The sequence below is a fragment of the Amia ocellicauda genome, chromosome 8 (assembly GCF_036373705.1).
Source record: "Amia ocellicauda isolate fAmiCal2 chromosome 8, fAmiCal2.hap1, whole genome shotgun sequence".
NCBI lineage: Eukaryota > Metazoa > Chordata > Actinopteri > Amiiformes > Amiidae > Amia > Amia ocellicauda.
The window spans coordinates 39,299,190-39,313,932 of NC_089857.1; the positions used below are offsets into that span (position 1 = coordinate 39,299,190).

The 14,743-nt window shown below is 38.5% G+C and overlaps 1 protein-coding gene across 2 annotated transcripts in view; it reads left to right on the forward strand.

The window, feature by feature from the left end:
* slc12a2 (solute carrier family 12 member 2) overlaps positions 1-14,743 on the forward strand; it is a 74,402-nt gene that overhangs the window by 19,546 nt on the left and 40,113 nt on the right. For both annotated transcript variants that reach the window (XM_066711361.1, XM_066711362.1), the window contains exon 2: positions 13,315-13,431. In XM_066711361.1, the coding sequence (XP_066567458.1) occupies positions 13,315-13,431 (117 nt within the window). The remainder of the gene's footprint in view (positions 1-13,314; positions 13,432-14,743) is intronic.

The following is a 14,743-nucleotide window of genomic DNA, read 5'->3' on the forward strand; positions in this document are numbered from 1 at the left end:
ACTGATGCAATCCACTTATTTTATGCTATTTAATAATATAATTAAAATAATGGCAGTGTTTTCTTGGTGTTACTTTAAGGAAAATGTTTTCAGAATTCCCTGAGCTGGGTGTTATGTCTGGTAGTACAAAGTATGTTGAGAATAAACATTTGGAGATTAAATGTGTCATTATTTCTGCAGATGGAAGGCCATCTCTCTGAGTGCTCCTCGCTGTGTGAAACTGTAGCTCTGCGGCCCTTAGAAGATTCTGGGTTCTTTCCTTTCTCTGTCTGCCACTGGGAATTTGTAACCGTAATTTCTGCCGCTGTGTCGCCTCTTAAATAAGCAACCATCTTGGGGCTCTTTGCAGAAACAACTTTCACAAAAACAGTGTTATGGTGTTAAAAAAAAAAAAAAAAAAAAAAGAAACGCAAGCAACGGATACGTATTTCAAAAGTCACATTTTGTGAATATACAACATTCAAAATACATTACATTTGCCATTATTTTGGCATAACAAATCTCTAGATAAATGTAAATAAAATCACTGTTTTATATAAGCTTTCAATGCCGGCTGATGGGAATTGCAATCTTTAGCACCAGTTCTTCTACAGTGTCTGTTCTCTTTTAGATATTGTCAGTCTCCAAGCTGTGGCACATCCCAAGACCAATTTAAATAGACTAGCAACAAAACATATTTACAAAACCAAGCCTTGAGACCTGAAGTTTTTTTTTTTTTCGTCTGGGGCATTTCATTTTAGCAGATTAATGCAACTACTTTTTTCTGGTGCTTCTGGTTGTTGGTACATCCACTGGTGTACGTCTGAGATGCGATACTCTTTGTAGACAAATCTGGCACTGCAATGTAAATGATACAGCCTCAAAAGTGTCAGGATGACATCTTGAATGTAAATTGGTCCGAGATGCCACAATGCAGTGAACAATGCGAGGACTGATGGTGAAATGCTTAGAGAAAAGCAGAAAATTATGCGTTCATTGGGAGGCTGTGAATAGAATATTTTAATGATGGCACGGCAGAAACTGAGACTATTTATTCTTCCTGTTGGGCCCCGATATAGTCTTGCAATTAAAATGGTATTTCAGAACGCACACACCAGTTTTATAATTATAAGAGCTACTTTAGAAAAGCACATTCCAGTTACTATAAATATTACTAGTTGTGCTAATGAGTCTTTTTTTATTCATAGATCGGAAAGCACTGTCTGTTCTTTGGCAACATGTACAATTTTGGGCATTGACAAATTTTAGTGCATGTACAGAATATTGTTCCAGTTGGACAAGGCTAACAAAAATTGGGGTTTATGGTTACTTGTTTATGGTTATTAGGGGTTTTCTGTGGACTTGCATGCAACCTTTAAACGCTTTAGACTTAACTTTAGTTTTTCTGCTATAAAACCTAATTTTTACCAGCCCGTGTACAGCAAGCCACTCCGCTTTGGATCAGGAGAGTAGACATGCGTACTGAGATCACCATAGAGATTCACACCCATTGGCCATTCTGTTGATGTCAGGGCGAAAGGATTCTCTTGTTCTGCTGTGACCTTGCTGTGACCTATGTTGTTGATGAATGTGCAGTTTTCAACTTACAGTTTCTGTGTATCCCATTAGAACACCTCCCTACAGCAGAAGATGCAACACTCATGTCTTTTTACAACCTGGTTAGTAAATGGTTATGGTTTAAGCAAACTTTTGCTAATTGGACATTAGTTAAAAAAGAGCAAACTAAAACCTCCCATTCCCTTTCTGATGCCATTCCTATACAGGCCGGTTGGTTTTGCAAAGGTTTTTTAAAGTACAGTATTTTACATTCATACAGAACCTATTTCATGTTGTGTAAATGTTCAGTGAAGCACGCATACAAGTATCCAAACCTTTTCTTTTCTCACATGAATAATTTACATCTCGTCTTAGAATAGTTTCGGAAGCAAGCTATTGTTAACCATTTCAGCTGGTATACAAGCTAGTTATGTTTTACACATCATAGTCAAATGGTCAGCTTAATTTATTTTTCTTTCCAGATTTAAATGGAAAGTTTAAAGCATTAATTTTGAGGAAACTACTAGTGAAGCTCATTGAGTAGGAGCTCTCAGGTTTGTCAATTCAAAGGAAAGGCAGTCCGGGAGAAAAAAATAAAATTTGAGTATAGCCCCATTCACACATTTGCCTGCTTTTGTCCCGTTGCCCCCCCATTCACACTGGGTTTGAATGCCGGAAAATTGCCGGCAAGGACCCATTCACACAAAACAGAGATTTGCCAGCAAGAGCGCTGTAGCCATGGGAATGAGACGCTACAGAAACCCGTGGATCCGGAGAGGAGACACGGGCCGATAGTCTGGATGAGTCTGTACAAGTGCAATCATTTCCCAGTTTAAAGATATGGCAGTAGCAGTAAAATACTCCGAGATGGGTATTTAGGAGACTATGGTGTTATTGTATATTTTTATATAGGTAAAACAATCACCATTCTGCAGCGCAATGCTGATTTATAATATTCACAAATATAGTAGCCTATTGTTTTGTTCTGTATAACTGCATACGGTGTGTCTAAATAGACCGTTGGATGCGGTCACTATTCAGACGGTTGTTATACGATTATGAAAATGAATTGCTTTGCTGGTCAGATCTGCGCACATTCTGCACAACATGAACGCACCCGTGTATTATTTGGTTGTATCAGAAGTAGTCAAATGTTAGACTACATGTAGTAACTAGTAACAAATGTTTGAACAACTCAACTGGAATCTAAATTCTGGAATCGGTGTTCAATAAACATTGAGCACAAGTATAGCTTAAGGAACAATTTATTGAACTTCACAAATGACCACAAAACATTAGTTCGAAGGAATGATGCAAATTTGTATTTGAATGAACATTTCCAGTTAATTTTATACATTTGCTTCAGGACAACAATTTGCCATTATATTTATTAATTTGTATTAATGATGAATGTCAAGATTTCTTACTGTGCAAATGTCCATGTCGTCTCAAAGCGCTTTGCACAGAGTGAAATGGTGTACTCCATACTAGCTCTCATTAACTGCAGGCAACTACATGCATTTCCTTCTACTTTTCAGTATGCTTGTGAATGGTTTCTAAGGCCTGTGTGGAATTCAGCTGTATTGTGACAAACTGTCTGTTTTTCTGCCACCGAAATGTATGATTGAAAGACTGAGAACCAACAAATGTAATCATGTTCCAGTTCTTGGAATATATTTGCAATTACAATGCATTATAGCAATTCATGTCATGTTTAGTGCTTCCTGTAGGTTAATTATTTCAAATTCATTCTATACACTGGAGCTCTTGCATGTTCCAGAGGTCATTTCTGTTTTGCATGATTAGTTGTCAGATTTCTCTGTATTGGAGGATACTGAATTCTCAAAGATTTTTTTTTCTGGTTTAGTTTGGTATTTTGATATGTATAGCTTAAATTCTTCCAGTTAAACCTTGATGGGTCATTTGTGAGCATTTTAAGTAGCAGAAGTTGATGCCAAAATGCAGGGTTTGTTCCAATGTTTGTTGTGTACACTTGGTTTAAGCTGCTGTGCAGCTTAGGTAGCTTTCTTGCAGTACAGCATGAGGATGTTTTTACCCAGGGAGTGATTGTTTTCCCTTACTGGGAGATAGGGGAATTACCTTGTTTGGTTATTTTTATATGTCAGTGTTACAGCAGATGTATGCAATGCAACTGTCTGCTATTGTGCTGCTATAGCTAGTCATCTTCTGAGTATGTGAATCTCAAAACAAAGGATTTTTTAAAATGCCGATTCTATTGATTGTGTATTGCAAACCTATGCAAGCATGTAAAGTGTGGTTGAGCATTCACTTGAAGAGTAGGCCTACATATTTTAACTGTGTGTTTTTGTTTGTTTGGTCTGTTTTACCCTGTGCCCCCCTGTGCACACGCATTTGTTTGTAGCACCTTTCTGTCGAAGCATATGGCACTTCAAGCTGATGCATTTTGAAAGTTGACACCAGATCCACAGGCAATGTGTAGGATACCCTACAATGCATTCTCTCTCAGCACTGCAGACCTCTGCAGCTGGTTGATGGATGTAGTACCTGGGCAATAATGTGCTCTTTGACTGGATATTTTGCTCTAGATATTTAATTTCCTTTTTCAAAGGGTTCTCATTTGGGATTGTCATGCTCTTTGGTTTGTGTTTTTTTTTTTTTAAAAGAGTGTATTAGCATTATTTTCATTGAAGTAAAGTAGTTGAGAATATAATATTTTCCCAGTGCACTATACTGTATTATAATCTAGTTTGATGATCCTTCAGGTCCCAAATCAATGATTTACAAGTTAGAGCTACAAGTATGAGGTGCAGTAGAATCTACACCTGTTGGCTTCCTGTTTTAAAAAAAAAATTGATATATATATATATATATATATATATATATCAATCTGCACTGCTGAGAGTCCTCCAGTAGTGCAATTAAATCCCTCCAATCTGAGATTTGTAGATTTGCTACATCTTGTTTACAATTTATTGATATTGTTTTCAGTGATTTTATGTAAACAGCCTCTGTATATGACCTTTAACATTTGTATTGATGGAGTTTTAATTATTGTGAGGCGGATAAAAAGTGAATGTTTCTCCACTGTGAAATGTAAGCAGATTACAATGGTGAACAGTGGTGCAAGACTCGGTTTATACTGTGTGTTTATAAAAACAAAGGCCTAGGTTATATTAAGATTTTCTACCAACTGCTGACTGTGTGACAGATTGACAGCACCCACCTAATTGAAAGCCACCACACATACTGAACATCACATCTGTGATGGGCAAATTTGTTGGACTTTTTAAAAGCTCAAGGCTGAGGTCAGATAAATTTTTGAATTAATGTCTGAAACAAAATGCAATTAAAGAGCATTATACATGGCATTGTGTTGAATCTGTGGTTTGCATTTTCGACAAGTCCCTGCGAACTAGGGGTAGGCGATCTGACGATTTTATATTGTGACCGATCTTGAAGACGTCCACAAGTTACTTTTCAAGCGAATCGTAGAGATTGGGATCTTTTATGTCCTCATAATATTGTTAAAACTATAACAACGACTGCCTACTAGATACAACCATCGGTACAACCCCACTCATCTGTATCTTACGAGGTCCCGAAACAAACCGTTATCACTGACCGACACATTAGAGCAGTCAAAAACATACGACAAAAGCAGCAAATGATGGAAAGAGGTGACAGAGGCGGTCACATTCTACTTATATCATTTATATCATATTATCTATTGGCTGCTGCCACTTGAAGTAGTAACGGAATGTTTATTTTTCAGAATTTGAAAAGTGCACACCTTTTGTGTTTATTTTATTACTGCAATTTCTGAGTACTTTAAGATCTTGTGTTATTTAATGTTTATCTTGACTGCTGATCGCAACTTTAATATTTAAAATAGTTAAAGTTAAACTCAGGCCATTTAATGACAATTTTGACAACTGATTCTTTAATTAATGTGTTTTAAATTGTACAAATGGATAAATCCATAGGCTTGTTCTATTCTGGATATTCTCTAAGTATATCTAAAAATTGGGAAGATCGTGATTCAGATCGTGGATCGTGATTGTGTTATAAGATCGTGATTTTTTGGGGAATATCGCCCACCCCTACTGTGAACTATGCCTTTGTGTCTTAATAGTAGAAATACTGATTCAGTAAGGAAGTTATCAAATTGTTTTGTTTGGAACTTAATTGGATATCTTAGTTCTGATGGTGTGTGGCAACATGGATACATTGGCATTTCATATGAGTAGATTATTTCTGTGGTAGTAAAAGACCTCTTAACAGCCTGGAGAAATACGTAAAACTGTTCATAACCACCAAGGAAAAAGAGCAATAAAATGTTTAAAAGCAATCTGTTTTTATAAGCTTTTGAGCTATGTGATTTCAGTGCAAGATAGTGTCTCAGTACAGATGTGAGTAGAGGTGGTGGACAGATCGCACGAGCACTGCTGTCCTGCAGGGGTGCAGTTCAAAGACTGGAACGCTGTTAGTCTGGTGATCAATGGTAAACTTGAAGAAATCCACCCCTTGGATGAAGTGCCAGGCATGTGCCAGCCCAAACACATGCTGCCAAACAGCATTTGCTGAAAATTCGTGATCCACAGCTTGAATTCCTCTTCTTTCCAGGGGGAATGTTATAAAACTGTCCTTTTGAACTTGCAAGTCTTGAAAGCATTAAAAGTAACAAGAAAAACCAAAAACGTTATGATCACGATTAGTCATGTGACCCGAAGGAACGGGTACATTTTAAAATTGGTTTCAACCTTGTTCTTCTGACGGCTGTTCCACACACTCATGCCAAGAAACTGATTATTGTAATCACAGTGGCTTCTGCGGAGCATCAAACTGGCAGGCGGTAGACTCCAACTGTGAGACGAAGTCCCTTTCATAGGAAATGTTTTTCATTTGCTTGCATTTCCCCTAGGTATTGCACCTATTTTAATAGTCTTTGAAATTCATGGCACAAGTGATTGTATGCTGGTTTATTATGCAAAAGAAGGCTTAGTGGCAGTTTTGCCTACAGAAGGTCAACAGATGGGTATTTAAAAACCAGTTTGTTAAAGCGTGTATGAGTTGAATTTCATTTTCACTGCTCCTTTTCCCCCCACCCACCCCCCATTTTTAACCTTCCTTTGGGGAATATCTGCCTGAACACCATCACTTTCTGCAGGTTTCTATGCACTGCATTGAATATAAAGAATATCCCTTATTTGTATTGTACATCTGTCTGTGCTCCTCTTGCACTTATTCGTCTTGTTGTCCAGGGGAACTAAACATCGAATTTATCCTGCCACTGCTGATAGCATGATAGCAAGGTTTGTCATGTACCCTTTGAGGTACATTGGTACAGTGATTTGAGGTGTGAAATTGTGCAGTGCATTTGGCCCCATCTGGTGGATATGTATTAGTTAACACTATGCATTTTAATGCAGCCTGAAAGGTTCTTGAACGTACCTCATGCTCTGATTTTGAGATTCCTCATTTGTGTTTCAGATTCTCCCACTCCACTTTCCACTAGCCTGTGCTCTTTTTGGGTTTGTCTTTCTAAAGATTTGCCCTAACTTATGTTGCTACGTGTTACCACTACTGTCAAGGGAACCTTTGACTCCCAACTCTTGGAAAATGTTCTCTCAGATCTCTGTAGCTTTTTGGTTGAACTCAAATCGTGCATTTTTCTGCCTCCCCTTGAGCTGACTGGGATTCAAAAATGTAAAATATATTTCAGTTCTCTCATGGGTGAGAAAAGCAAGGAATTACACTGATGCCTCTTGTGTAGACACCATATAGGCCTATATTAAATGTTTTGCATTAGATCTTATTTTTTCCTTGGCTTTCCAATAAGCAAAAGCCACATTGAATTGATGCTATGGACCTACTGTATAGTGCATTAGCGCCCTTTGGACTCTGATTTATGAAAATTGCTTGCTAATACCTACTTTCGATCTGCTTTGTCATTTCCTTCATTGTGTAATTTGACTTAAGTGATTCCTATCAGTAACGGGGAGGAGGGGATTGAATTGGTGCTTTAATACAATAATATAAAGGTAAAGATGTGAACCATATTCTTCTGTTTCAGGAAGCCAAATGCTCTGACAGGTTTACTACTTGAGTAGAAAATGTATTCCATGTCATCTTGGTCTCCTGGTTGGACAATTCTGTGTTTCCTTTAAATGATAGCAACTTTATTCTGCATTGCTTTAAAATGGACCTAACTCATTTTGCCTGTTCTTGAAGTTGCCCTCTTTTTTTTTTTTTTTTTCTCCACCTTCCCAAGGGAATTTAAAACTCGATGTAAGTTGCCTGTTTGGAGAGCAAGTGAGCAGAAAATATGATAGTCATTAAGCAACCAAGCTGTTTGTGTTTCAGTAAGAGTTGCTCTGCTACAGCCTGTGATCCAAATCTCCTAAGATGCTGTGCTTCTCTGTGAAAAGAGACCAATGAAGTTTAAACGCTTAAAAAATCCTTTCCTCCAGGCAGCTCCTTGTTCATGGCCTAGTTAAGTTAACCTTTCTGCGTCTCTGCGCCAGTGCAGGTTTTTTCCCTGGTACACATCCTCCTCGGTGCCAGCCACTCCCATCAGCGGCATCTCCTGTGCCAGCTTCATTACTGATACGACTGCTGTTGCTAAAGAAACCAGACAAATTAACATTGGGATGAAGTGGGGGGTGGAGAAGCTGAAGTGATTCTTCTCTTTTATAGAGAGTGAGTCAACCTACTGATCAAGAAATTAAAAAGATAAATATAGAAAGCCGCCATTGCCAACCGGCGCACTGCATTAAGCACAGTAATGCAGTGTGCTGCTCGGGGGCATTGAGGCATCCTTATCAACAGAGTTCACACTGCTTGCACCTGTTTTCTTCAAATACGGTCATTGGCTCAAAAGGTTCCAGGGAGATGTGGGGAATCTTGTTTTACGGCATTATAAGGGACAGAGCAGGGAGAGGAGGACTGTTGCAGGAGGCACAAATTGTTCTTGACATTTTATCACTGCAAAATATGGTTAACCAAAGTAATTAATGCTTAAAATATTCAATTTCAAAGTAAATGTTTTAAAAGGAAGAAGGAAGTTGTGGTTTTTAGAATCTTGGGTGGTATTTGGATGGGTTCTTTTTAATATAATTAGTACTGTCACATGGGTTACATGTATCAGCAGTAAAGTTTCAACCTGTTCTTTTAAAATTGTCTTCCTGTATCAGGAAATTAATTTAAGTATTATTGCTTTACCATTGTTAACTGGGTATTTGACATTTAAACCTGGAACATTTGGCCTACTACAAATACTGTAAATTGAGCAAGAACAATGTCAGCCATGTATGGTGATCAGCACATGATCTGTTAGTATAGTTGTAATGCTATGGCAGGAAACCTAACCCTATCCTCACACACTGCTTTCTGCGGATTGAAACCCTAGTTTGCTCTGAGCTTCCTTGTGTGGTAAGTAAGGTTTTGCGTTGCACGCTTCATGTCTGGATTTAAGCACACTGAAAATGTCCGCATTTCTTCTAAGTGGAAGTTACTAAAAGAGAGATCTGTCTTCACACCCAAACAGGCTTATATTTTGTAGGAACTGCCTTGCACACTGTTTATCCCGATGACATAAAAGCCATCCAAACTTCTACAATTAAAGTCTTTTCAGATCAAATAGTGCAGCTCTCCATTAATTCATGAGCTAGTTTAAGAGCTTTGAACCCTCAGGGGCCCAGGAACCTTTCTGCCCATACACGGATTCAATTGCTGAAATGCTCTCCATGGTGCAGGTTCCACTAATGCATGGGATATGTTGACATAAACCTATAACCATTCAGTCAAACCTGTCCAAATGCAGCCGAGTGTCTTAATATTGGCAAAGTCCTAGAAATGGATCAAGTACACAAGTTGGTTAGTTGGTTGGTAATTGAGAACAGTATTTTCCTGCATTTTGGGTGGATGAATCATTTCTGATGTGCTAGATTCTGTTTTTAATTTAGTGTTGCTTGTTTCATGCAGTCATTTGCCACCAAGTGCCATATGTGCAAATTGGCAATTTGTTTTCCAAAGTTTAATTTGAGATGACATAGTCTAATGGATAGAATGGCCATAATGACTCTACTGTAGTCCTTTTAAGATGCATTGTTGAGAAATCAATGTGCTACACAACATTTCATTGATTGAAAGCAGACTGTATTGAACTAGCTTTGAACTCTGGCCCATTACTTCCTGTAATAGGGCCGAATCCCACTCGCAGTGGTGTCCGCTAATTGCTTTTAATAGGTTTACCTCCTTGTATTTGTGTTTTTACTGCCATTTCAACTTGAATCAAACTATTGGTTTTGTTGTGATATCAACTTTGTTGTTCTTGTGTGCTGGAAATGATTTGAGGAGCATTTGGAGGAGGAATGGCTGTTCCAGCTGAACAAACTACAGACACATCAGGAGGGATGACCTGAGAATAACCCCTCTTCTAACACCAGTTTCAATCACCACGAGGTGCATGTACTCCTCCAGCTGTGCCAGTGCAGTCTGTGTGGGAACTGACCACCTGATGTGTGTTTTTTCATTGGCCTCCATTCCTATCCCTGCTATTTAAGAGCTCCAGCAGCCCGTCTCGCAAGACCATGGCTCGCCCCCAGTTCGCCGAGTCCTTTGCTGCTCAGCCAGGGGAATGGGCCATTCACCAGGGGCCTGCCGGTAGTCGCCAAGGGAATGTCATTCACTCCCACCGCTCTCTGTTGTTCTCACTGCTGCTTTGTTGAAAAAGTGGTGCATTATTAAAGCATCGGCCCACACGCGCCCGACTAACAATACCTCTTCAGAAATACCCTCTCGCCCAGCTCCGGCTGGCCCTTCCACGCGCTGCGCGGTGTCGACTGATAAGAGGACTGCTGACAATAGGGCTGTTTCTATGCTCCCACTGCTGCTAAATGCCTCTGTGTCCCTGGTGCTGAAAGACCCCGGAGATGGCATCTCATTGAATTGCTCAGGTGCCCCTTCAGGGACACACGGGACGCTCATGTTGACAGATGGTGAAGGCAATGTGTAGCAGCAGCCTATGTCACGTGTTTGGTTACATGCCAGAGGTGCCATGTTTAATAATAAATCTCCTTATTGTAAGAGTTATACGTGTTCACATCTTTTGTATCATGAACACAGTGTAGGTGCTAATTTACTTGTGGTTTATATACATTTCCCCCACCTTTTTTTTTTCCCCCTCCTCTTTCTGTATTTTCAATGGTATTCATTTTAATGTGGTGACAATGTAGAGGTCTATCCTAAGCTCAACCGATATCATTCTCAAATAAAATTATTTTAAGGGGTTGCACATTTCAAACTAGTACTTCAAACTTAGATTGAACTATGCTAAATTTAAACATTAAAATATGCTTGATTTGTAATTGTAACTCAAATACTGGAAAACTACTACTTTCTTTTGTTTGGAATTTGCCTTTTCGTGTACCAGGCTGATTAATTTGTTAGTGTAGTAAAATAGTAAAAATTACTTTTGCGATTTCGTTCTCTCGATTGTAATCATTCAGAGAATGCTTAAACCTTCTTTAATCTTAATTTAATTAGTTTTCATGCATTCCTTCCCACAGAATGGTGCAGGCTGAGTGGTATAACCAAAATCAACATCTGTTTTATGTTTTTGTTTTTTCTCGGTCTGTTAAGTTTGATTTATTTGAATTATGTCTGTTTCCCTATTTCCAATAGGCCCCAGTTGGTTGTCGGGTGGTGCTTTAGCATCCAGTCAAGTATTAAGTATCTGAATTAAAGGTTTGACTTAATATATCAAAAAGTTATGACTCTACAAGTAAACAAAGGTTCCGGTTCCAGGAAATTATTTAAAAAATAAATAAACAGTCGATCAGGATCAGGGTTGTAATGGAATAATGGTGTTTTTTCTTCTTTTGTGATTATTGTTCTACATGATCAGCTGAGCTCTCTGCTGCAGCAGCCAACTGTACATATTGTGATTTTTATTAGACTTGCATATTCTAAGAGGCTTTTTCTACAACATGTAGAATAAATATTTTGAGATGGAGGTTTTGAATATCTTAAATTTTTGGACCATCACATTGTCATCCCCAAAAGTTTGTGCTTATACTTAATGAAGGAAAATATATTTAGCACTTAAACTAAATAATTTATCTGTTGAATTTAAGACTAGCTAATTTAAAGCCAAAGCATTGGCAATGCCTGCGTGCTCTACGGAGCTTTAATGGAAATATCATTTAATCTGCTCCACTGGTGGGTTCCTTCAGAGCTATCAATGCACTTAAGGAAAGCATTTCTAAACTTTGTAAGTGGTTGCTCAGGTGAAAGTAATAAACGTAATGCTTGCCCTTTGGTTTCAATTAAGAGGTGGTGTATCATTAAGCATTTTTTTTTAAGCTCCTAGTCAAGACTCAAACTGGTTTTATTGAAGACTTGAAATAAAATGTATGAGGATTATTGTGCATATATGGGATCTCTTAATGAAAAAATCTTTTTTGTGTGGGGACGGTCAGTTATTGTATTTTTGCCTAAGCCACAAATCCAAATTTTGGATGTATGGATATCCAAACAGGAGTTGCAGTTCAAAACAAATCCTGTATTACTCTGAACATATTACCCAGCTCAGAAGCTTGATTTGGGTTTAGTTTGTTACTCAGGTCAAGCAGATTTATTTTTGTTCGGTGTGGATTTCGGCAACCTTGAATTGCATTCTTGACTTCATAGTGGCACTTTGACTGATTGTAGATTTAAATGAGTGTCTGGAAGGATGCCTCGTTTATAGGTGGACGCCAAGCAATGCTGTACTTAAGGGTTTGTGAGCCACAGCACTTCTGTCCCTTTTCAGCAGAGTGCATTGTAGAGGCTGCATGGTTTTATACAGCATGTAGTGGAGATGTCTGGTGAGGGGGGGACTCTAACGTCAGCACATTGTCTCTGAACAGGAGGGAGCCTTCCTGTCTTTGACCTTGACTTGGAAATGCAGTGACAGATAGCTGTGTTCTTTTCATGATTTTTGTGTGTGTGATGCATTCAAGTCCTATTAAAGACCTACAAGAAAAAAACGTAATTAAGTTGTAACTGTGTCTGCCTGTGTTCTAGAATCACAGATGATTAAATCTCAGATTTAAATTGTCATGTACAGTGAGCAGGAATTCAGATCCAAGCCCCAGGCCTGTATCATTGTCCTCTTACAAGACCTTGTCAGTCAGAAATTAATTTGAAGTGTGTTAAAAAAAAAAAAAAAGTGTTTAATGAGTTTCATGGTGTTGGCACATTAGACTGTATGTGTATCTTGTTATCTTGCCTATATGTGTGTGATCAATCTGAAAATCACTGAGGCAGGGGATGGGCAGTATTTTCGAAATGTAAGCTGTTTTCAGAGCGGTCTTAAAATCTGAAAACTATACTGGAGATGACTATTTCTCCACTGCTACAGGATTTTAGAAGGTGCAATACAAAAAATTCAATATTGTAATGGAGAAATATGGCTGTGGTAGCTAAAGATCAAGAAAGATGGCAAAGTAAAATGCATCACTGTAGCTACAAAAAAATCCACATTTGAATAATTTGACAAAGATTGAGGGTAGTGAGGCAATTGGCTTATTAATTTTTCTCTTCCTTCCCTCCCTCCCATTTCACTTCTCATTCTGGTGTACACACAGGGCTGTTCCTAAATTTTTGTTAATTACATGTAAGATTTAAAAAAAAGATGCAAATCATTCAAAACACAGTACTGTTAGTTACTGTCTTCTAGATCCTTCACAGAGATTTGCAGAGGTTGTCTGTTGCCTCAGTTTCCCTGCTGAGCATCTCCTGTTTGTTTTCCAGGAGCCCTTTGAGGATGGCATTGCGAATGGCGATGAAATGACTCCTGCGGAAGAAGCTGCCAAGGAAGTTAATGACCCCAAGGGTGTGGTGAAGTTTGGTTGGGTCAAAGGTGTTCTGGTAAGAAACTGTGCTGCTGCCCTTTTGTGAAAAAAATCAGAAATGAACACTGTGCTGTCTTGCATGTGACATTTGGAAACATGTTAGTATGATTGTTCAGTACAGTGATTCATTGTAATACTTTGTACATTGTAATCATATTTACACACTACAAAGCATGTAGAAAGCAGTTATGTGTACTCTTATGAACAGTTTGGCATTTGGCCCGCAAGCTTTTCATTGATAATTTTTCAGTGGCATCCCAGATTTAATTAAACGCACATTTTGCATTTCTGAGGCTCTGAGAAGAAGAGAGCCTTAATATAATTACTTTACTCCTCTTAACATTATTTGCAGACTATTTTTTTTATCTGAAAGAAATGTACACATCTAACAGGATAAAGTGTACCCCTATACCATTAGTCTAATTAAATAGTTACCTCTGTTCTTATCAGCCAAACCTTTACTGGCAGACTTCCCTTTGCTGACCTCTCTTTTACATTAATTTGCTGCATCAATATTGTTCCAATTCTTCATTCTCTCTGAAGCAAAGTAACGCAGGTCAGTGTAGGGGTCCATATGGTGTGTCTGTCTCAGCAAACCGTGGCTTGCAGTTGATGTGTGTTTAAATTTGATACTGCCATTGTAAAATGCGTCATGAAAGGGAGGAAGTACAAATGGAAAAATAATTGAAACACTATTGTTCACAGGTCAGTCAGTTTCCACTGTGTGTGCTGGACTTGCATTGGACCCAGGAGGGTTCTGTAAATGGGAATTCATCTTCTCTCTAGTGATATTTTTTACTGGGGGCACCGTGTCACTGCAGGCGCTCTGTTATTATGCAGGGTGTAACTCGTATGTCACGCTCCATTTATCCAATCTGGATTCTGCTTTAGAGGGTGTTAGTCCAATATTTTATAAATCAACAAATAAAGCTTCAGGGAAATAAAGTGCAACATGTGAACAGATATAAATAATGCTGTGGTAGGCAGTGACTGAAGGCTGGATGCATGCTCCCCCTGTTTTGAAGCGCTATACAGATTAGCACTTCTGCAATCTGCGGTGCCATGAATTCCTCACATGTTATGAAGACATGGTGTCATGATGCCATAGCGGGTGCTGATCTTTTGCGATGTAATGACAGATGTATTTTGTGTGTACATAAAATACTCTAGTGGAATACTTGATCTCACTAATTTAGTAACGGGGAAAGTGACTGACTGTATTTTGAGAAATGCATACGATGAATGGAGAATGAATTGAATCGAGTAGTTTTAAGAATCCATATAGGTTTGCAAAAAATAAAACCTCCTACCAGAGTGATCAAGTAGCT